This window comes from Odocoileus virginianus, chromosome 31, assembly GCF_023699985.2.
Source record: "Odocoileus virginianus isolate 20LAN1187 ecotype Illinois chromosome 31, Ovbor_1.2, whole genome shotgun sequence".
NCBI lineage: Eukaryota > Metazoa > Chordata > Mammalia > Artiodactyla > Cervidae > Odocoileus > Odocoileus virginianus.
The window spans coordinates 744,114-766,281 of record NC_069704.1 but is presented as its reverse complement, the minus strand read 5'-3'; the positions used below and the strand labels follow the sequence as shown (position 1 = coordinate 766,281).

Here is a 22,168-nt window from a genome sequence, read left to right as displayed (position 1 = left end):
CAGTCCCACTGAGCCCAAGAGCGACCCGGGCAGCTGGAGGGGGTGGAGTCTGGGCCCCACGCGGGACACCCAGGCTCAAGAGATGGCAGTGGTGTGCAGGCAGGCTGCTGTCAGCGTCCCAGGGCCGTAGGGCTCACTGGGACCGGCTGCTGTCCGCTCCGGACTCTCGGCTGCCCACCTGCTGTCTGCCTTCAGTGCCGAGCTCCCGGAAGCAGCTGGAAGGCTCCTGTGAAGCCTGGCACCCCCTGTTCTCTTCCCCAGAGGATCTGCAAGTTTGTGAACTGTGGGGGATGAAATAGCAAGTTCCCTGTCCTGAAATAACCTCCCAGGCCCTAGATGGAGCCGCTCCTCCTGGGACCCTCAGGAGCATCCATGTCCCTGCAGAGGCTCCGCTGCCCCCAGGCCCAGCGCCATGGCTGGCACACACCCCCCGAGCCAAACCACTGGACTCCTCGCCCCAAACAGGGCCGGCGGGCGCCCCAGACGCTCTCTTTCTGCTTCTCTTCCTCAGTCTTTATTTTTGCCCTGCAAAAGTTTCCTGCCCCCCAACCCCACCCCTCCGCCAGCTCTCCCAAAGCAGGGTCTCTGCTCGAAGCTGTGCTGAGTGAAGTTTGCTGCCGTCACTTAAGCAGTCCCCTCAACTTCACTTCCTGTGACACCCCCAAGCTTCGCTGGCCGGGGCCTCTCTGCACACCTGGCTGACCCGGGGCTCCTGGTTCCCTTGGGCACCGGCAGATCAGGTCTGTCTGTCTGTACTGAGCCTGTGCTCAGCTGGACAGAAGTAGCTGCTGAAGTGGCTGGGCTGCTGACCGCAGGCAGGACTTGCAGGAGGTCAGCCTAGCCCCACTGATGAGGACTGGGGCCCGGGAGAGGGCTGGTGTGGACCCTGGAGGGCGATCCGGGGACCCCAGGCTCCCGCTCGCTGGGGGAGTGGCTCTGAGACTCTGAGTCCACCGGACAGGGTAATTTTCCTCATAAAGTTCAGTAACACAAAACTGCAAATGTAAGTGACCCTTTCAGCTCCCGGACGGGTCTGTAATATGAGAGGAAAGTCATTTATGAACCTGCAGAGACGGATTCCAGCTGGCGTGCGTGGTGAAACTCTGCACAAATCGTCTCTCCTCTCTGGCAAAGACGTGAGCCGCTGCCAAGCTCAACACCCCACCCTTCTATTTCCCCCCAAACCTTCGTTTTCTGGCATAGATTGTCAAGGCCTCAGCCTCCTCCCCTTCCTCTGAATTTCTGTGGTCGGCCCTGGCAGTGGAAGCTTCTGAAGGAAGCATTTCTTACGAACAGTACCATGTCCCCCCTGACGACGAGCTGCCCCGAGCAGCCGCAGACTGCCGTCCGCCTCGGGAGTGCAGATGGCAGACGGTCAGGTAGGCCGGGCCCCGGACGTGGGCCGGGAGGGCAGGCCCCCCGAGCACAGGGCCGACGGGGAGACCCTCTGGGTGCCGCCCGAGGGCAGTCCCCCGAGGGCCCAGGGGGAAGTGGCCAGAGGACACAGCGGCACCCGGGGGCCGTGCCCCGTGGGGTTGCCCGCTCGCCCCGGGAGGGCACGCTCGCCGTTCCTCTGGTGGCCTTTAGCGCACCCTGCTCGCTCACCTCCGACGCGTGGGGCTGGGTCCTGACGCAGCGCACCCCGGGGCCAGGCCGGGAGAGGCCTCAGCGAATAGGAGCCCTGGAGAGGCCGCAGCCCACGCGGTTCCACATCGCGGTCTGCAGGCGCCCACAGGGCGGGCCGGCTGCGCTCCGGATCAAAGTGTCGTGGCCTGGCCCCAAAACAAGTTCCGGAAGCTGGAACCCGCTTCCTTACGTCTGCGGAAAACATCTCCAGGAGTGCCTCCGCCCGCTAAGAAAATAGGTTTCCCAGCTGAGGTTTCCACAGCAGCAGCAGGGCCAGGGTTGAGGGATCGTCTCTGGTTCCCCAGGAGGCCAGCCTGGGGGTCTGTGGGCTGACAGGGGTGCCGCTGGCCGATGCAGTCAAGCCTGCGCCGACCACATCCTGTGGCGCCCCTCCACCGCGCCCCACCGCCGAGTCTCTGCCGGGTTTGGGGGATGAGCGGCCACCCTCTCTCCCGCCCCACAGCCGTGGGGCCAGAGGCCCAGCCTTGAGGGGGAGCTGGGACAGAGTTGCCCTTCTCCAGGGCAACTTGCTGACCCAGGAATCAAACCAAGGTCTCCTGCATTGCAGGTGGATTCTTTACCACCTGAGTGACCAGGGAAATGGGTAGCTTAAAGTGCTACCCATTTCTTTTTTTTTTTTTCCATTTATTTTATTAGTTGGAGGCTAATTACTTTACAATATTGTAGTGGGTTTTGTCATACATTGACATGAATTAGCCATGGATTTACATGTGTTCCCCATCCTGTTCCCCCCTCCCGTCTCCCTCTCCACCGGATCCCTCTGGGTCTTCCCATTCCTACCCATTTCTTTTGCAATGAAAGTAGTAAATGCAAAACTCTAACAGAAGTCGTAACCGAAGTCGCCCGAACCTGGACTGCAACGTGCGTAGCCCTGCGGTTTTCTGGGCCCCGCGGCCCCGCCTCTGAGGACGCTTTCCCTCCCCGCGCAGGATGGGGCCTCCATCTCCCCAAAGCAGCGCGGACACACCCCTCTGGAGCCGAGTCTGGGGCACTGCCGCGTCCACTCGACCCAGGACGCAGGCTCTGAAGACGGCGCTGCAGGGGATGGGGCCTGTGGGCCGCGAGGTGCGTGGGTGGACTCGGGGGTGGGGGGCGCCATCCCCGGGGGGAGCCCCGGGGAGTCCCCACTTTCATTCTTGTGTATTTTGAGGCAAGTTTCCACCCAGTCTCGATTCTGCTGTGTTCAGTTCAGTTCAGTCGCTCAGTGGTGTCTGACTCTTTGCGACCCCATGAACCGCAGCACACCAGGCCTCCCTGTCCATCACCAACTCCCAGAGTTCACCCAAACCCATGTCCAGTGAGTCGGTGATGCCATCCAACCATCTCATCCTCTGTTATTCCCTTCTCCTCCTGCCTTCAATCTTTCCCAGCATCAGGGTCTTTCCCAATGAGTCAGCTCTTCGCATCAGGTGGCCAAAGTACTGGAGTTTCAGCTTCAACATCGGTCCTTCCAATGAACACCCAGGACTGATCTCCTTTAGGATGGACTGGTTGGATCTCCTTGCAATCCAAGGGACTCTCAAGAGTCTTCTCCAACACCACAGTTCAAAAGCATCAATTCTTCAGTGCTCAGCTTTCTTTATAGTTCAACTCTCACATGCATACATGACCACTGGAAAAACTATAGCTTTGACTAGATGGACCTTTGTTGGCAAAGTAATGTCTCTGCTTTTTAATATGCTGTCTAGGTTGCTCATAACTTTCCTTCCAAGGAGTAAGCGTCTTTTAATTTCAAGGCTGCAGTCACCATCTGCAGTGATTTTGTAGCCCAGAAAAATAAAGTCAGCCACTGTTTCCACTGTTTCCCCATCTATTTGTTGTGAAGTGATGGGACCGGATGCCATGATCTTAGTTTTCCGAATGTTGAGCTTTAAGCCAGCTTTTTCACTCTCCTCTTTCACTTTCATCAAGAGGCTTTTAAGTTCTTCTTCACTTTCTGCTATAAGGGTGATGTCATCTGCATATCCGAGGTTATTGATATTTCCCCCGGCAATCTTGATTCTAGCTTGTGCTTCTTCCAGCCCAGCGTTTCTCATGATGTACTCTGCATATAAGTTAAATAAGCAGGGTAATATTCTGCTGTATATTAACTGTTTTTTTCTTTTTCATCTCATGAGCTCAGTACCAACCAAGCCGAGTGTATCTCACTGCAGAGGGTCCCTGGACACAGATCCCCCTTCACCTGCGGGGGAGGCCAGGGGTAGGAAGGCTTAGTGCAGAAAGGGACACTCTCGAGTATTTCAGTATTTCATTTTGTCTTCAGATCATCAGGTAAGGTGCCTCCGGAAGTTCATCACTGATTAAAAACAATTCTGAGAATGTTTGCAGCGAAATTCTCTGACTCCCACAGGAATTTCTCTGAGAACACTCCCTCCACGGGAAGTGTGTTTTGTCCCAAAGTTGGGGCACCTTGGTCCTGGCAGGGTGGCCCTCATGGTGGGCGCGTGCCTGTGGGGTTCCTAGAGGCCTGGGCGGGATGGAGGGGGGTTGGAGCAGAGCAGAAGGGCGCTGACACACACTGATACCCCACCCCATTCTCTGGGCCTGTCTCCTGTCACTTGAGCCCTGCTCTTCAAGAGCCAAATGTTAGAGAAACGCCACTGTGTCCAGGGACACATTTCATGGCTGAAACTCATTGTGGACAAGTTCGCTTTCAGGCTAGAAGCCTTGTGAATAAGCAGAGGTAAGTGTGAAGTGCTAACAACACAAGGGCTTGTGGGACCTTGGACCAGCCCGCAGGAAAAGCAGAAGGACACGGGCATGCTGTGCATCCTTTAAGGCTGGGGCTCTAAGAACCTGCCCCGCACATTCACACCCAATCCTGAAACCTCCACTTCCCCTTCCCTTGTACAGACGAGCCTGAATTCCACCCCAAGTTCAGATGGTTCTTCAGGATGCCGGTCCACCTTCCTCTGTCTGCTGGCTTCTAAGTAAAGCTGCTATTCCTTCCCCATCACCTCACCTCTTGACTTGCCGGCCCACTGTGCTGTGACCCCAATGGGACCCAACCCCTCGGGGTGACAGGCGACAGGGGCAGTGGTGACGCTGGACTCCCAGGCGAGGAAGCAGGTAGAGGCAGAGGCTGCCTGTGTTTGAGGCACAAATTGGAAAAGACCCTGATGCTGGGAAAGATTGAAGGCGGGAGGAGAAGGGGACGACAGAGGATGAGATGGTTGGATGGCATCCCCGACTCAATGGACGTGAGTTTGGATGGACTCCAGGAGTTGGTGATGGACAGGGAGGCCTGGCGTGCTGCGGTCCATGGGGTTGCAAAGAGTCGGACACGACTGGGCAGCTGAACTGACCCCAAAGAGGCAGTCCTCTCAGTGGAAGCCTGGGCTAGCCCAGCAGAGAGCCGCGCCAGAGCTGCCCCCGTCCCCCAGCAGGTGGTGCCGTCCACCCACAGAGCGGGCAGCTTGGCGCTCAGGGAGCCCTGGGGGCCGGACGTGTGCTGGAGGGGGTGCTGTCTTCCAGTCCTTCGTTCACAAGGCTCGGGGGGCCCAGGTCCAGCACAGGGGGCTTGACGCACACAGACAAGCAGAACGAGGTCCCGGAGGCTGAGGTCCCAGTGGACTGGTGGTGCCGGGGGGCGGCGCCTGCTGGGGGCCCCGAGGCCACGCATCAGGGCTGCCCACCGCCCGCCCGTCTGTCCCTCCGCCTCCTCGGCAGGAGTCCTCCGGAGCGGCCACTCCTTACCCCCCGCAGCTGCGCAGGGACGCGCGGGTCTGCTGTGTCACTGCTTCCCCTCCAGGGTACAATCTAGGCTCCCCCCAGGGACCAGCTTCCTCTCCCCAGGCACGAACGGAGGGTGGTGGTGGGGGGTCTCCTGTGGTGGCCTAATCGTTGTCATTACGGGTCTTATATCAACAGTAAGAACTTAAGATCACGGGACAGGCTGACGCAGGACCTACGAGAAGCGGCATTTTCAGGTTACAAAGAGTAACACCTGCTTCTCAGCGCAGCACCTTAACATGCAGAGCAGGCCTTCACGTTCCCGCCGGCTCCCTCCTTGCTGGCACAGAGCTGAGCTGCAGGATCCTGTCTGTCCCCACCTTCCCGTGCTCTCAGAGCCCGACAGGTGCAGGCCACAGGCAGCTCTCTGAGCCCAGGTCTAACCAGGAGGAGGCTCCCTGTGTCGTGGGGAAGCAAGGACTCAGCAGGGCGGCGGCGGGGGGGGGAACTCCCCACGAGCCCACTGGGTCCCTTGGAAGATGATCGAACTGAGCGAGGGACAGGGAGGGGCAGAGATCCCTGGAGCTGTGGGGAGGGGGCTGGGAAGTGGGGCCTGGACTCCAAAGTCCGTCGGCAGGTTCCCAGATGACTGGACGACCCGCTGACCCTCTCCCAGCCTCAGCCGTGGGGAGGACACAAGGGAGGAGGGGTGCGGGTCCAGGCGCCCGCAGTGACGGATGACGGGGCCCTGGGCTTGCAGTGCGTCCAGAGAGTCAGCGGAGGAGAGGCAGGGCTGGGAGGAAACCCAGGTGGAGGCACGGGGTCGTGGAAGAGGGAGCAGAATAGGAGAGAGAGACAGTGAAGCCGATGTGGGGGCGGGGACACAATCTTCCATTCCTCTGGGTGGAGGAGAAGGTTCATAAATATGGAAAATTGTAAATACCTTCTTATGCCCCCGCCCCAGGAGGGACCCATCCGGTGTGCTTACAAAACATAAATATGTATGATATGTAAATACCTTCTCTTGTCCCGCCCCCCTCCAGGAGGGACCCGTCCAGTGTGTTTACAAAACATAAATATGCATAATATGTAAATACATTCTCATGGCACCCCCTCCAGGAGGGACCCGTCCGTGTGTGCTTACAAAAGGAGCCAGACGACTGTACAGTGGTGGCATTTATTCACCCGGGCCCGGTGAGCGTGTCCTAATCAGGCAGTGGGCAGCGTGCGAGGGTCTGCTCACTGCGCCCCAGGTGTCCAGGCTGATGTGAGCGCTGTCTGACTGGCCGGTGAGCAGCGCACACGCCCCACACGGGGGCTCCTACTTGCAGAGGAAGACTTGGGATCCACAGGCCGGGCCCTAGGGAGACAAGCCCTGGGGAGCTTCAGACCAACGGGAAGCCACGTGCCGCCCCATTGGAGGCTGGCGAAGCGCCTACAAAGACCTGGTCGCTGGCCGCCTGGCCCCTCCTCGCTCGGGGGAGGGGGCGGTATTCTTGGTTCCAGGCTTGCAGGCAGGTGCCAAGGCTGATTCCACTCCGCCTCCAAGGACGTGATTGTTTTAGCTCTGAACACCACCTAGCCCTGAATTCCAAGCAGGCCCCGGGGAATAGTAATGACTTTTAAAATATAACCCCACTGGGGTCATTCATGTTTATAAGGTAAAAATAGTGAAAAGCTAGTTTCGGCTGATTTTTTCACACTGATTATAACTTTCCTTTTTTAAGAAGCGCACTGTAAAAGTTGACGCTTTCTTCCAGCTTCTGGCTCCTCCGCAGGCAGCGTCAGCCGGTACTTGAGACTGGATGCTGAAGCCTGAAGGGACCCTGGGATGGTAGCCTTTCGCACAAACGAAAGGCATTTCCGGCCCTTTCCCTCCAGGTCACTGATTCCAATGTGCCTCTACTTTTTTAAAAAGTAGGTTAACACTTTGACAAATTAGCATCTCCCATGAATGCAGTTCGTAGAAGGAACCGGGCAGAGGGAAGGTGCCCTGGGGGGTGGAGCTGGCGTCAGACAGAAACTCAGGAGGGGCCAGGCTGATGGCCTGCAGCCCCAGTGCCTCCACTGACTCCCTGGGTCTTGACAGACACCCATGAGGTTGCAAACCTCAGGAAGGCCCGCTGTGAACCCACCTGCTCTGCAAGCCCCGTGGAAGCGTCCCGCGGCGGAGCGCTCACGTCTCGGGGTCCTTCTCCCTCTCCCTCCACGGGTGGCAGTGAGGACTTGGGGTCAGCGAGCGTCCTGTGGATAAACGTGCCCTCTCAGCGGTCATCACCTAGAGGGGCCAGCGCCGGGAAGCCTCCAAGGGCCACTCCCAACGGCACCTGCTCACTCCTCAAACACAGAGACGTGCTTTAGATTCAAGCCAACATCTTGGTTTAGAAAACAAAACTGGAAACTCCGTGGGGCGCAGCTGGAGGCAGATGCCTGGGCCCCACTGGAGTGTCTGAAGAGGCTCTGCCTCAGGGAACCCAGCATCACCCCCAAGTGAAGAGCAGAAGGACGGCAGACGTCACGGCAGCGTGGAAGTGGGGCCGACTGGACCGCTTCTCAGACACAAGCTCACGCTGAGCCAGTGGGGACTTTCAGAAACACGTCCAAAGGTGTGAGGACGCCTGACTCAGGGTGGGCCATCAGCCTTCTGAGCGACCCCGGGGGAGGATGTGGGGGGAGGGCGGGGTGCTGAAGGGGCTGGGTCCCAGGTAGGGGGTCCTGGGGCCCTGTGAATGGGAAGGAGGAAAGGAGCAGGGGAACTGAGACGGGACCCACAGAACCCGGCGTCATGGGCTCTGCCGGGCCAGGGGCCACGTGGGACACCAGCCTCCCTGGATGGCAGGGCAGGACGCCTGAGTCTGGGTCCCCTCGCTGGATGGCAGGGCAGGAAAACTGGGCTGAAACTGCCTCTACTCAGCCCCTTAACACAAGAACACAGCTCTATACTTTTCTCAAAGAGAAACTGATAAACAGCAAAAAACTGAGTAACAAAACCACACTCTGTATACTGTCTGCAGCTGCTGTTACAGCGACAGTGAGGAACGTGCCCTTTAGGCCAGCTCTGGGCTCTGGCTGGCAGAGCAGGCAAGGCCAGCCTCCCAGCAGGTCACCTCCCTGTAAGGAGGCGGGACGGGGAAGCAGGTGCGCTGACCCGAGGTGTGAGGATGGAAGGTTAGCCCTTGGACCCAGGAGAGGCTGCCCCGCCTGGGGCCCCATCCCAGCTTCTAGAGGGTAAGTGGGAAGCATGCAAATTAACCCTTCTTTCCCCAGTTACAATAGCATTCCAGTAGAAATAGCACAAAATGCAGCTGCCAGCTGCCTAAGGCACAGGATTAGGGTTGTCCTAAACAAAGAGATTCTGAGGACTTAAACCTCAGGCCCTGAGACTCAGGGTGGGAAACTCGGGACAAACGATGAAACGAGAGCACATTGGAGGAACTGAGGTGGAAGCCTCACCTTTCCCGCTGATGGACTGATGACTGACTGGTAAACGCAATATGGATGAAATTTACCCCAAAAGGGTTGACCTGAGAAGTTCAGACCGCAGGAGTAACTCGGCAGAGACGCTCTCAGGACTGGAGACTGATCAGCAAGATGGATGGGCCCAGACAACCGATCACAAATCAAGCTTTTCGTGCACAAGTTGCACCGAAAAATATTTATCTTGGTGAACATAACTTCAATGAGATAACGTAAATGGTAGTGTGTTTTCATTGCATGAAGAAAGCTGATTGGACAGTTGGTTTGATGGAGTTTGTGAGGCTGCCAGGGTTAATACCATGACAGGCAGCCTGGACCTAAGTTTTTGCTTCCCCCGAAATGATAAGATTCCCTACCCCCATCAGGTAACCTGAAGCCAGCCAATATGCTCCCAGTAAGAAACAAAGGAAGAGCTGAAAAGCCCGCGAAAGTTTGTACCAATAAAATTGCTTTGCAAACATGTAACCAATCCGCTTAAGCCAGCTACTAACCTCTTATGCATACCTTATAAATTTGGATAACAGCCTTTGTTCAGGGCTTTCTGACCTTGCGCCACTGTGTTGGTTGCAGCAGAAAGCCCTGACTCGAGCCAGTAATAAAACTTCCCTTTTTGTAAATTGCATTGTCTTGGAGGTTCTCTCTTCCCACTCAGGGATTCGGACATCGGGCAGAACAGAGTTAACTGTTGATCAGTCTTTCAGTGGAAACATGTCAATGCTGGTGTATTTCTGGTTGAAATAATTATGTTAATAGTCATTACCCCAAAATGTACATGCTTAGATCCAAAATAGTAGGGGAGGGATAAATGGGGAGGAGGAGAGAATCAACACAGAAGGAAGGTCAAGGCCCCCAGAGCACCCGAGAGGTGCCCTAAGCGGTGTCTGTCTCTGTCTCTGTCTGTCTCTCCATCTTTCTGTCTCTCTCCGTTGTCTCTCTCTGTCTCTCTGTCTCGTCTCTGTCTCTCTCTCTGGCCCATCAGCCCCCTCCCTTCTGCGGGGCTGGAATCATCAGGGCCGCAGCCTGCAGATGCCCAGGGGCTCAGAGGAGCCGGGGGAGGGGGAGCTGTGGGTTAGGCTCCTCCCATCAAGGCTCTGAGGACGCAGAGTATCCAGGGCCCGCGTGCAGAGGCCCACGTGGTCCCCATGAAGAACTCCTGCCCCTCCCCTCTCTGCCAGCAGTCCCCCCCCCCCCCACGGGCTGACAGGTGGCTCAGGTAAGAGATACTTCGCAAACCAAAGTTGCGTCTGTAGGGACTTCTCCAGGCTCCAGAGTCTGCAGTCAAGTGTGGCAGGTGCTTCCCTCCCAGACTCCCTCAGGGAGGTACTCATTCATCCACGCTGATGATCTTAAAGAAAACAGCTATTTTTCCTGAGTGTGGGGGCTGGAGGCACAGCATTCTTCATAATAGGTGACTGATGTTTGACTGCAAGGTCTACAAACGCAAAACTGCACCCGAATGCTAAGCTATGGTAACACCAGCTTCACAGTGGGAGTGTTTAGTAGCTGGCTACAGAGCCAGCTGATTGGGGCTGCTTGCCTAAGCCTCTCATTTTCATTGCTTAATTGATTTCTCAGTATCTAAGGGTTTTAAGAACTGGTAATAGCTAAACTTTCAGGACCAAGGGATTGTGAAAACACAGGGGCCATTTCCTGATGCCATCCCCCTCTAAGACTCCTGGTCTGCAGTCAGTGTAAGTCATCTACCGGTGTGCGGGAGGCGCTGAGCTCTTGGGAAGACAAGACACTCAGCACAGGCCCCTGGGAGCAGAGGGTCAGTGTGACGTGTGGACATGGGGTGGGTGCTGCACCCGAGTCTTAGAAGCAGGACTCCTGCAGCCAGCAGTGGAGAGCTGGCCCCCAGGCTGACCTGAAGGTCAGCCGGCATCAGAGGCTCGTCAGGGCGGCAGGCCTGGGCCCTGGGCCAGTCTGCCCACATGGTGACTGTCACGCAGTCTGTTAAGTGCATACTGGACGCCCAGCAGCAGAGCCAGGAGCTGGGAGGCCACAGCAGCGGTGGGGGCTGGGGGTGGGGCTGGGGTCCAGTCCCCCAAGGGGTGGAACTTCGCACTTGGCTCTCACCCCCAGAAACACACAGACCTGGCCATTTGTAACAAAAGTTCACCTTTCAATTTCCCAGTTTCTCCGGAGTCTGCTCTAGAAGGAAAGGAGAGGAATGAAGAATAAGGTTCTATCCAGGAAAGACCACTCTTCTCTGAGAAACCTTCGTAAGATCAAGAACCTTCGTTATTCATCACAACCACTTAATCTGACCGGCTATCTGCTATCACCGAGTCTCCATCCATACGGTGGACACCCTCTGCTGTGTAGGGTTGCTCCACCCTCATCATTTCGAGCTGAAGGCAAGTCAGGAAGGCAAATGGCTCTAGACACAGATGGGTGCCAGTGGAGACAGCCGGCGACCTCCACCAGCTTCAGGACAGCCGGGCCCAAGGTGGGGAGCCACTGCGAAGTGGGGACTTACCACCTGCAAACCACCGTCCAGGTGAGGCCGGCCAGACCGCAGATGAGCACGGCGCCCAGCACCAGGGAGACCACAGATGCCCGCGGGAGCCTCCCGGAGTCTGGAACAAGGGCGTAGCCGGTCAGTGAGCCTGCCAGCCAAGGACTGGGGCCAATCTGCCCACTCGACCCCAACCCTGGGCGCGCCGACCCTGGGAGCCCAGCAAGCTCTGTCCCGCTGGCCGTCCATTCCCTGCTCGCCTCTGCTGCTCTTGGAGCTGAGCTCTGCTCTGTGCTGAGCTCTGATCCTCTCGTGGGAACTTTACTGAAATGTCTTGCCCTGGTAACAGGAGCTGGTGCAGGAGCTGGAAGCCAAGTTAAGATTCCAAACCTGCAGCTGTGAGGCGGTGTGATCCCGAGCAAGCTGCTTATCCTCTCTGTTCTGCACGTGGGGCTCAAACACCGTGCTTCCCCCTCAGAGACAGTTCAGGGGGGTTGAAACTGTCTAAGCATCTGCAGCAGGGTCTGCACCGCCCCCCCCCCCCAGGGGTTCATGGCCTCCTGTGTCTCTGGCACAAATCTGTGGGCACCCTGCACCCACCCAGTGTCAGAGGACGTGGTAGTGGGGAAACGCAAGGCCAGACGATGACCTGCAGTAACCCTGAGTGTCACACAGACACCCCCGGCTGGCACAGAGGCCGTGGTCTCACCCACACAGGTCCTGCCGTCCTCGCCGGGCACATGGGGGTCGCTGCACTCACACTGGAAGCCACCCTTGGTGTTCTTGCAGCGCGCGGATGCGTGGCAGGGGGGGTCCACTTCGTCTTCACACTCGTTGACGTCTGCACACACGAAGCAAGGTCAGTACCCAGCCCCCTCCCCGGGCCTGTCTCTCGTCCGGAGCAGGGGGATGTCACCCCAGGCCTGCCCCTTCCATGGCGGCCACCAGGCCCATGACCCCCCAGTTGGCCTGGGGCAGGCCCCTGGGACAGGGCCCTGGAGGCTCAGACGACGCAGGCCACTGGGCCTTGCTCAGATGCAGAGGCTCGGCCTTCCTGGGAAACAGTGGTGCCATCGAGTCAGCCCACCCCAAGCCACAGCGTCCAGCCCCACGGTCCACACTGGGCCCACCGCTGAGGAAATGCTGGCTGTGCAGTGGGAGCCAAGACCTGCCCCCCGGGCCTGAGGGTGGGGGCGCAAGCTGAGCCCCCAAAATGGGGAGCATGTGCAGCCCCTGCGGTCTGCTGCCTGAACCCATGACATGCCAGTTCCCCAGGCTCCGGTGTCTTAAGTAACTAGCCCTCTATTCGGCCGATTCCAGGAGACGGGCTAGGGCAGGACGTGCAGACAGAAAACGCGTCCTGCACACTCCACGACCACACACACTGCCCCACACTCTCCGTGGGCCCTGCGTTTGGAAGCGTAAGTGAGCAGGGGTCAGCCTTTGCTGACCGAGCCCCCACCCCCACCCTGGACCCCTGAGACGAGCTGTAACTCAGACCTCGGAGCAGCCAGCCTGTTCAGAATCCGGCTGACAGCGCTGTGAGCCCGATGCCACCCTGTACCCGTCTCCGGGGAGCAGTCAGCCCGAGATGTGAAACCTTTATGTTAGGAAAAGGCGGGAGGTGTGAGGACGTCGGGTGTGGAAGGGCGATGCTGCCCTCCGGCCGATGGTTCCCGGAGGGGCTGTGTGACCTCCCCGGGGAGACCGTGTGACTGGGGCCCCGGGGCGGTGCACACTCTGGGCGGGGGTGAGTCAAGCACGGACTCTCCTCTGCTCTCCCGGTTCGAAGCTTTCTTCCTCCTTCACTGTCCCTCACGAGCCCTGGGAATAGAGCTGTGGGGTCACAGACACCCGAAACAAACAGCCAGCGTGGAGCACAGAATGGCCGGGAGGTTTAAGCGGAACAGAGGAAGGCACACCCACGACGCCACGCCCGGTGCGAGCGGGGCGCTTGCGCCCCAGGGCAGACGTGTGCTGGCCCCGCGGACCCGAGGACCGCGGCCCTAGGCGAGGCGGGCACTTCCGCTCCGCACCAGCGCCAACCGGAAGCGACGCTACGACTTCCGCTCCTGAAGCTTTACCTGCAGGTCGTGAGGATGGGCGTGCGGAGAGCCGGGTGCCGGAGGGCCGTCAACCGAGACGGCGGACGCATCCACGCGTCGCCGCATGAAGCCCAGCCGGGCTCCCGGGGAGCCACGCTCTGACGGAATCCGGGAGGGAGGCCTCGCTCGCCATCCTCCCCGAGTCCGCTGCGCTCATGGCCTAGCCCTCACCTGGCGGGGCGCCCGCCACGGCCGCGCCCACGTCCTCCGGGGCAGATCTGGACGCGTGACGAGGCAGAAATGCTCTCACACCCTCGATCTCCAGGCAGCGCCCTGTGCCGTCGGCTCGGCTCCAGGTTGAACCTGGATGTCGCCCGGGGCCACTATCTCCCTGCCTGGTCATCCTTCTCGCACCTGGAGGGAGCATCTGCACCTTCCCTGCGGCTGCCCCCTGCCTCTCCTGGGCGCCCCCTCCACGAGGCAGAGTCTAGAGGCCGGCGCCCTTCTGAGACAACACTTTGGAATCCCCAGAATTGGAATGAAAATCTTGTATCGTGATGACGTGTACAGAACACGACAGTTACCATCTTCCCTGTTTTTCAGGGCACATTCTGGGCGAATTAGGTACCTTCACAAGCCGTCAACTAGGACCACCCTGCATCTCTAGATGTTTTCATCTTCCCAGATGGAAACTGTAGAACTGAGCAAACTGGATCTTGCTTTCATTTCTTGTGAACCAGCCCGATTCTTGCCTGAGTCCACCTCCCACTTCTCTAAAGTCCTACTAAAGCGGTTGATGTGGGGGCACTTCTCCTGGAGTCTGGGAGGGATCCTGCTTCTGCTCGGGGGGTCTCGGCTCTGGGTTCCTCCAGGAGCAGGAATGCTGGGTCCCCGCAGAGAGGAGACTGAGATCTCACCGGGAAATGGCGACCTCCAGTGGGGACTCCGTTGATGCTTCCAGTGGAAACACCTGCTTCATTGCAGGACTGGCTCTGCGAGCTCCCTCCCACAAGCCTGCCTGGGGTTCCAGCCTCTTCTGCCTCCTCTGTCCTTCCCGGGTCATTCACCCTGTCAGTAATTGTGAGGTGACTCCTGGGGCTTCATTTCTAGAAAGATGACTGAGGGACAGGGGCCCCTGGGAGGGCATCCTTTATCCAGGCAAACAGTCCCTGGAAGGCAATGATACCCAGAGGCACTTCTGCGTGAGTTACACTTATGTGTGCATGCATTGGGGGTTTGCTTTCAGTTCTAAGTTGAAGTGTAGCTGCTATACCATATGATGTAAGTTATTTTACATTATAATGTTATATGCTATATTATACAAGTTATAATGGGCTGGTGCTAGTGGTAAAGAACCCTCCTGCCAGGGCAGGAAACGCAAGGTTTGATCCCTGCGTTGGGAAGATCCCCTGGAGGCCATGGCAACCCACTCCAGTATTCCTGCCTGGAGAATCCTCAGGGACAGAGGAGCCTGGTGGGCGACAGTCCATGGGGTCACAAAGGGTCAGACATGACTGAAGTGGCTTAGCACGCATGCATGCACACAAATTATCTTACATAATTTATATTATGTTCAGTTCAGTTCACTTCAGTAGCTCAGTCCTGTCCGACTCTGCGACCCCATGGACTGCACCACGCCAGGCTTCCCTGTCCATCACCAACTCCCGGAGTGTTGTCCCCTTCTCCTCCCGCCTTCAATCTTTCCCAGCATCAGAGTCTTTCCAAATGAGTCAGCTCTTCGAATCAGGTGGCCAAAGTACTGGAGTTTCAGCTTCAACATCAGTCCTTCCAGTGAAAATTCAGGACTGGTCTCCTTTAGGATGGACTGGTTGGATCTCCTTGCAGTCCAAGGGACTCTCAAGAGTCTTCTCCAACACCACAGTTCAAAAGCACCAATTCTTTGCTGCTCAGCTTTCCTTATAGTCCAACTCTCACATCCACACATGACTACCGGAGAAACCATAGCCTTGACTAGTCGGATCTTTGTTAGTAATGTCTATGCTTTTTAATATGCTGTCTAGTGTGGTGATAGAATTCCAGTTGAGCTATTTCAAATCCTAGAAGATGATGCTGTGAAAGTGCTGCATTCAATATGCCAGCAAATTTGGAAACTCAGCAGTGGCCACAGGATTGGAAAAGGTCAGTTTTCATTCCAATCCCTAAGGAAATGCCAAAGAATGCTCAAAACTACTGCACAATTGCACTCATCTCACACACGAGTGAAGAGATGCTTAAAATTCTCCAAGCCAGTCTTCAGCAATACGTGAACCATGAACTTCCAGATGTTCAAGCTGGTTTTATGAAAGGCAGAGGAACCAGAGATCAAATTGTCAACATCCATCAGATCATCAAAAAAGCAAGAGAATTCCAGAAAAATATCTATTTCTGCTTTATTGACTATGCCAAAGCCTTTGACTGTGTGGATCACAATAAACTGTGGAAAATTCTGAAGGAGATGGGAATACCGGACCACCTGACCTGCCTCTTGAGAAACCTGTATGCAGGTCAGGAAGCAACAGTTAGAACTGGACATGAAAAAGCAGACTGCTTCCAAATAGGAAAAGGAGTATGTCAAGGCTGTATATTGTCACCGTGCTTATTTAACTTATATGCAGAGTACATCATGAGAAACGCTGGGCTGGAATCAAAATTGCCGGGGGAAATATCAATAACCTCGGATATGCAGATGACATCACCCTTATAGCAGAAAGTGAAGAATAACTAAAAAGCCTCTTGATGAAAGTGAAAGAGTAGAGTGAAAAAGCTGGCTTAAAGCTCAACATTCAGAAAACTAAGATCATGGCATCCAGTCCCATCACTTCACAGCAAATAGATGGGGAAACAGTGGCTGACTTTATTTTTCTGGGCTACAAAATCACTGCAGATGGTGACTGCAACCATGAAATAAAAAGATGCTTACTCCTTGGAAGAAAAGTTATGACCAACCTAGTCAGTTCAGTCGCTCAGTCGTGTCCGACTCTTTGTGATCCCATGAACCGCAGCACACCGGGCCTCTCTGTTTATCACCAACTCCCCCGGAGCCCACCCAAACCCATATCCATTGAGTTGGTGATGCCATCCAACCATCTCATTCTCTGTCATCCCCTTCTCCTCCTGCCCTCAATCTTTCCCAGCATCAGGGTCTTTCCCAATGAGTCAGCTTTTCGCATCAGGTGGCCAAAGTACTGGAGTTTCAGCTTCAACATCAGTCCTTCCAATGAACACCCAGGACTGATCTCCTTTAGGATGGACTGGTTTGATCTTGCAGTCCAAGGGACTCTCAAGAGTCTTCTCTAACACCACAGTTCAAAAGCATCAATTCTTCAGTGCTCAGCTTTCTTTATAGTTCAACTCTCACATCCATACATGACCACTGGAAAAACCATAACCTTGACTAGACGGACCTTTGTTGGCAAAGTAATGTCTCTGCTTTTTAATATGCTGTCTAGGTTGCTCATAACTTTTCTTCCAAGGAGTAAGCGTCTTTTAATTTCAAGGCTGCAGTCACCATCTGCAGTGATTTTGTAGCCCAGAAAAATAAAGTCAGCCACTGTTTCCACTGTTTCCCCATCTATTTGCTGTGAAGTGATGGGACTGGATGCCATGATCTTAGTTTTCTGAATGTTGAGCTTTAAGCCAGCCTTTTCACTCTACTCTTTCACTTTCATCAAGAGGCTCTTTAGTTCTTCACTTTCTGCCATAAGGGTGGTTTCATCTGCATATCTGAGGTTATTGATATTTCTCCCGGCAATCTTGATTCCAGCTTGTGCTTCTTCTAGCCCAGCGTTTCTCATGATGTACTCTGCATATAAGTTAAATAAGCAGGCTGATAATATACAGCCTTGGCGGACTCCTTTTCCTATTTGGAACCAGTCTGTTGTTACATGTCCAGTTCTAACTGTTGCTTCCTGACCTGCATACAGGTTTCTCAAGAGGCAGGTCAGGTGGTCCGGTATTCCCATCTCCTTCAGAATTTTCCACAGTTTATTGTGATCCACACAGTTGAAGGCTTGGCGTAGTCAATAAAGCAGAAATAGATGTTTTTCTGGAATTCTCTTGCTTTTTCGATGATCCAGTGGATGTTGGCAATTTGATCTCTGGTTCCTCTGCCTTTTATAAAACCAGCTTGAACATCTGGAAGTTTATGGTTCATGTATTGTTGAAGCCTGGCTTGGAGAATTTTGAGCATTACTTTACTAGCGTGTGAGATGAGTGCAATTGTGCGGTAGTTTGAGCGTTCTTTAGCATTTCCTTTCTTAGCGATTGGAATGAAAACTGACCTTTTCCAATCCTGTGGCCACTGCTGAGTTTCCAAATTTGCTGGCATATTGAATGCAGCACTTTCACAGCATCATCTTCTAGGATCTGAAATAGTTCAACTGGAATTCCATCACCTCCACTAGCTTTGTTCATAGTGATGCTTCCTAAGGCCCACTTGACTTCACATTCCAGGACGCGGTGAGTGGAGCCGGGATTCTGGCTCTAGGTGAGTGATCACACCATCATGATTATCTGGGTCATGAAGATCTTTTTTGTACACTTCTGTGTATTCTTGCCACCTCATCTTAATATCTTCTGCTTCTGTTAGGTCTATACCATTTCTATGCTTTATTGAGCCCATATTTGCATGAAATATTCCCTTGATATCTCTAATTTTCTTGAAGAGATCTCTAGTCTTTCCCATTCTATTGTTTTCCTCTATTTCTTTCCATTGATCTCTAAGGAAGCCTTTCTTATCTCTCCTTGCTACTCTTTGGAACTCTGCATTCAAATGGGTATATCTTTCCTTTTCTCATTTGCTTTTCATTTCTCTTCTTTTCACAGCTACTTGTAAGGCCTCCTCAGACAGCCATTTTGCTTCTTTGCATTTCTTTTTCTTGGGGATGGTCTTGCTCCCTGTCTCCTGTACAATGTCAGAAACCTCTGTCCATAGTTCTTCAGGCACTCTTTTAGATCTAGTCCCCTTAAATCTATTTCTCACTTATACTTTGTAATCCTAAGGGATTTTATTTAGGTCATACCTGAATGGTCTAGTGGTTTTCCCTACCTTTTTCAATTTAAGTCTGAATTTGGCAATAAGGAGTTCATGGTCTGAGCCACAGTCAGCACCTGGTCATGTTTTGCTGACTGTATAGAGCTTCTCCATCTTTGGCTGCAAAGAATATAATCAATCTGATTTTGGTGTTGAACATCTGGTGATGTCCATGTGTAGAGTCTTCCCTTGTGTTGCTGGAAGAGGGTGTTTGCTATAAACCAGTGTGTTCTCTTGCCAAAACTCTATTAGCATTTGACCTGCTTCATTCTGTACTCCAAGGCTAAATTTGCCTGTTTCTCCAGATGTTTCTTAACTTCCTCCTTTTGCATTCCAGACCCCTGTAATGAAAAGGACATCTTTTCGGGGTGTTAGTTCTAAAAGGTCTTATAGGTTCATAGAACTGTTCAACATGAGCTTCTTCAGCATTACTGCTCAGGGCATAGACTTGAATCATCGTGATATTGAATGGTTTGCCTTGGAAACAAACAGAGATCATCCTGTCATTTTTGAGACTGCATCCAAGCACTGCATTTCAGACTCTTTCCTTGACTATGATGGCTACTCCACTTCTTCTAAGGGATTCCTGACCACAGTAGTAGATGTAATTGTCATCTGAGTTAAATTCACCCATTGCAGTCCATTTTAATTTGCTGATTCCTAAAATGTTGACGTTCACTCTTGCCATCTCCTATTGAACCACTTCCAATTTGCCTTGATTCATGGACCTAACATTCCAGAATCCTATGCAATATTGCTCTTTACAGCATCGAACCTTGCTTCCATCACCAGTCACATCCACAACTGGGTGTTGTTTTTGCTTTGGCTCCATCTCTTCATTTTTTCTGGAGTTATTTCCCCACTGATCTCCAGGAGCATACTGGGCACCTACCGACCTGTCTATCCCATCAGGAAGCTTCCATAATCCTCCTATCCTTCTCCATCAGAGGGCAAACAGACTGAAAACCACAATCGCAGAAAACCAATCATTCTAATCACATGGACCACATCCTTGTCTAACTCAATAAAACTATGAGCCATGCCATGTAGGGCCACCGGAGACAGACAGGTCTTGGTAGAGAGTTCTGACAAAATATGGTCCACTGGAGAAGGGAATGGCAAACCACTTCAGTATTCCTGCCTTGAGAACCCCATGAACAGTATGAACAGTATATTATGTTACACTGTAATATTATACAAGTTATTTGAAAAATGCAGACTCGGTGGTCAAGTCTTGCAGAGACACACCCGTTGAGCCACTGACCTTGACAGACCGGGGGCTGGGAGTCCCAGCCGCGCGGGGTGCAGGTGATCTGCTCCGGCCCGTGGAGCTGGAATCCATGACGACAGGAGAACACCAGCACCCGCCGCCCAGACTCGGCGCAGAGCAGGAAGCCCCCGTTCTCCACTGTGTCCGGGAAGCCACAAGCGTCGTCTGGGCGACCGGGCGCCGGGGACCACAGTCAGCGCAGCACCGCTTCCGGTCCCTCCTCCGGGGCTGCACCCCCCAGCCTCCCAGGACCAGGTCCCCAGTCTCCTTCCGCCAGGCAGGACGCAGCTCCGGGCCCTCCCAGCTCTGGCCCTCCTCTGCCCCCTGCCCCGTCAGGCCTCTAACTCCTCCCCTTGTATCAGCCTTGCCCAGGCTTCCCGCCCACCCCCCGGAACCCCGTTAATCAAGTGCGACCACAGTCCACATGGCGCATGGCGGGCACGGGGCTCAGCCATCTGGCCACCCTGAGCCTGGGGGTCGCAGTGGCTCCTGGGCAGGTACGGGCTGTGCCCCAGGGAGCAGCTGAGCAGGAAGCGCCCCCGGACCAAGCCTCCCCTCCTCTCCCCTCCGAGACCCCGTCCGTGACCCCTGAAGAGAAGCGCGCGGTTCCGGTTCCGGTACCTGGAGGGGGGGCCTCCCGCCAGGCGCGCAGGTCCATGCCCGGGATGCGGTCACATGACTCGAAGTCCTGGGGCCACTGCGCCACCTGGAAGGCGTCACGGGGCACGTGGGTGAGGCCGGTGTTGTCGCAGATGACGCGGGACAGCGAGTGCTGGCCCAGCTCACGCCGCTGGGCCTCCGTGAACACCGCGCGGTGCTCCCACCAGAACCTGCGGGGGACACGCGTGAGGACACTCCTGTGAGAGCGCAGGCCGGGCCCTCCGACCACGCCTGCCCACCCCGGTGCCCACACTGCCCCCGCCGCGGCCTGAGACCCCCCACAGGGCACCGCGCCAGGCCGACAGGGGTCTCGGGGGCAGGGCCGGCCCTACAAGGTGGTGACGATGAGCCGGAGGGCCTCCAGCCTCAGGAGGGCCTGCAGCCTCAGCAGAGGCTCCAGCCTCAGGAGGGCCTGCAGCCTCAGGAGGGCCTGCAGCCTCAGCAGAGGCCCAGCCCGATGGACGGATCACAGGGCAATCCCAGTACTGGAGATAGGCTCCCTTCGTCGCCAGACAACGCATTGCCATCAGAGCCGGAGCCAGACCTGAGGACCAGAGCGCTCCCCTCTCTCCGTAGTGTGAAACCCCTTCCTGCGAGGGGAGCCCTCTGCACCGCCCACCCTGGCCCCTCAGAGGGAGCTGGTCGGGGCCCCTACCGGTCACCATCCCTCAGGGCCTTCATCTGCTTTCCCACGAGGCAGGCAAACAGCGGACCGGTCCGCGCCCCCGGAAGGAAGCTCTCCGCCAGGCCTCCCAGCCACACGTCCATGTTGTCGGGGTGCCCGTACAGGTCCAGGATTCTGTCTGCCACGCTCCCGTTGGCGGTGGCTGCGCCCACGTCAGCCCGGGTCTCCAGCCTGGACAAGCCGCAGAACTGCCGCCACTCGTTGTACCCTGCGGGGAGAGGGCCAAGGCCGCCTGTCCCCGGGGTCTGGACGGCCCCCGCCCGCCCGCTAGCTGCGGCTGTGGCTGCAGGATCCTGGCCACAGCAGCGCCTCTAGGCCTCCCGCCCAGCAAACCTTGCACCGGACGGTTCCAGCCCTGGGGGCGGCAGGGTCTCCCGGAGCCTGTCCACAGAGCAGTGGGGAGTCCTACCCTGCTGCTCGCTGCTGACCTGGGCGGTTCCTCCAGGAGGGCTCCACCTCAGCCCAGTGCCGCGGCTGGGACGGGCCCTGGGACATGCACTCTGGGCAGCGGGCATCCCTGCTCTCTGTCAGGGACGCCTGGTAGACTCCTGTCTCCCTCCCCGGGCACTCAGCGCTGTTGTGTCTTTATCACAGAGTCTAGGCCCGACGAGAGGGTCTTTACTCTCCCCAGCGACCAAGAGACTGGACCGACGACAGCCTGGAGGCACTGGGGTAGTGCCCACTGGCCCCGAGGAGGGTCAGAGAGGGTCGGGGGGAGGTGGACACTGCATCCTGGGGCCCGACGTGCTGCTGTGTGTCCGGGAAACGGCCTCGCTTCCCCAGCTCGCTCCCCCTGGACCCCTGGGCCCCTTCCCCGAGCAGCGGCTCAGGACATCGGCTGCTCCAGTGTCAGAGAAAAGCTGAACGGCCTTCAGTCTCATGACTAACGTGCCTTACAAGCCGCTTCTTGGATGTGGGCAAAGCCACAGGTTCGGCTCGCTGCGCATGGAGGCCCACCTGGCAGCCCGTGGTCCCTGCCCCGCTGCAGGTTGATGGACGCCAGGTCCAGGGTCCCTGCGTCTGAGAGCACGAACAGCCTTTCTGTCAGCTCCTCGTTCAGCAGCTGGTCCTGCACCTGCAGCTTGGCTGGTCTTGCCAGCAGGCCCCGCATGACGGGGTCCACGCCACCTGGAGGTAGCAGAGAAGAAAGGTGCGCCCTCAGCTGAGTCCTGGGAAACAGAACAGGCCTCGATGGCAAAGTCGGCTGCTTCGGAACAAA

The 22,168-nt window shown here is 56.0% G+C and overlaps 1 protein-coding gene across 1 annotated transcript in view; it reads right to left on the bottom strand.

Moving 5' to 3' along the window:
* Nucleotides 1–6,482: 6,482 nt before the first annotated feature.
* TPO (thyroid peroxidase) overlaps nucleotides 6,483–22,168 on the bottom strand; it is a 34,387-nt gene continuing 18,701 nt past the window's right edge. The window contains exons 9-16 of the mRNA XM_070459140.1: nucleotides 21,907–22,077; nucleotides 20,920–21,157; nucleotides 20,226–20,434; nucleotides 19,599–19,769; nucleotides 11,967–12,098; nucleotides 11,279–11,378; nucleotides 7,455–7,563; nucleotides 6,483–6,679 (exon numbers count right to left, since the gene is read on the bottom strand). Of these exons, the coding sequence (XP_070315241.1) occupies nucleotides 6,641–6,679; nucleotides 7,455–7,563; nucleotides 11,279–11,378; nucleotides 11,967–12,098; nucleotides 19,599–19,769; nucleotides 20,226–20,434; nucleotides 20,920–21,157; nucleotides 21,907–22,077 (1,169 nt within the window). The 3' untranslated portion in view covers nucleotides 6,483–6,640. The remainder of the gene's footprint in view (nucleotides 6,680–7,454; nucleotides 7,564–11,278; nucleotides 11,379–11,966; nucleotides 12,099–19,598; nucleotides 19,770–20,225; nucleotides 20,435–20,919; nucleotides 21,158–21,906; nucleotides 22,078–22,168) is intronic.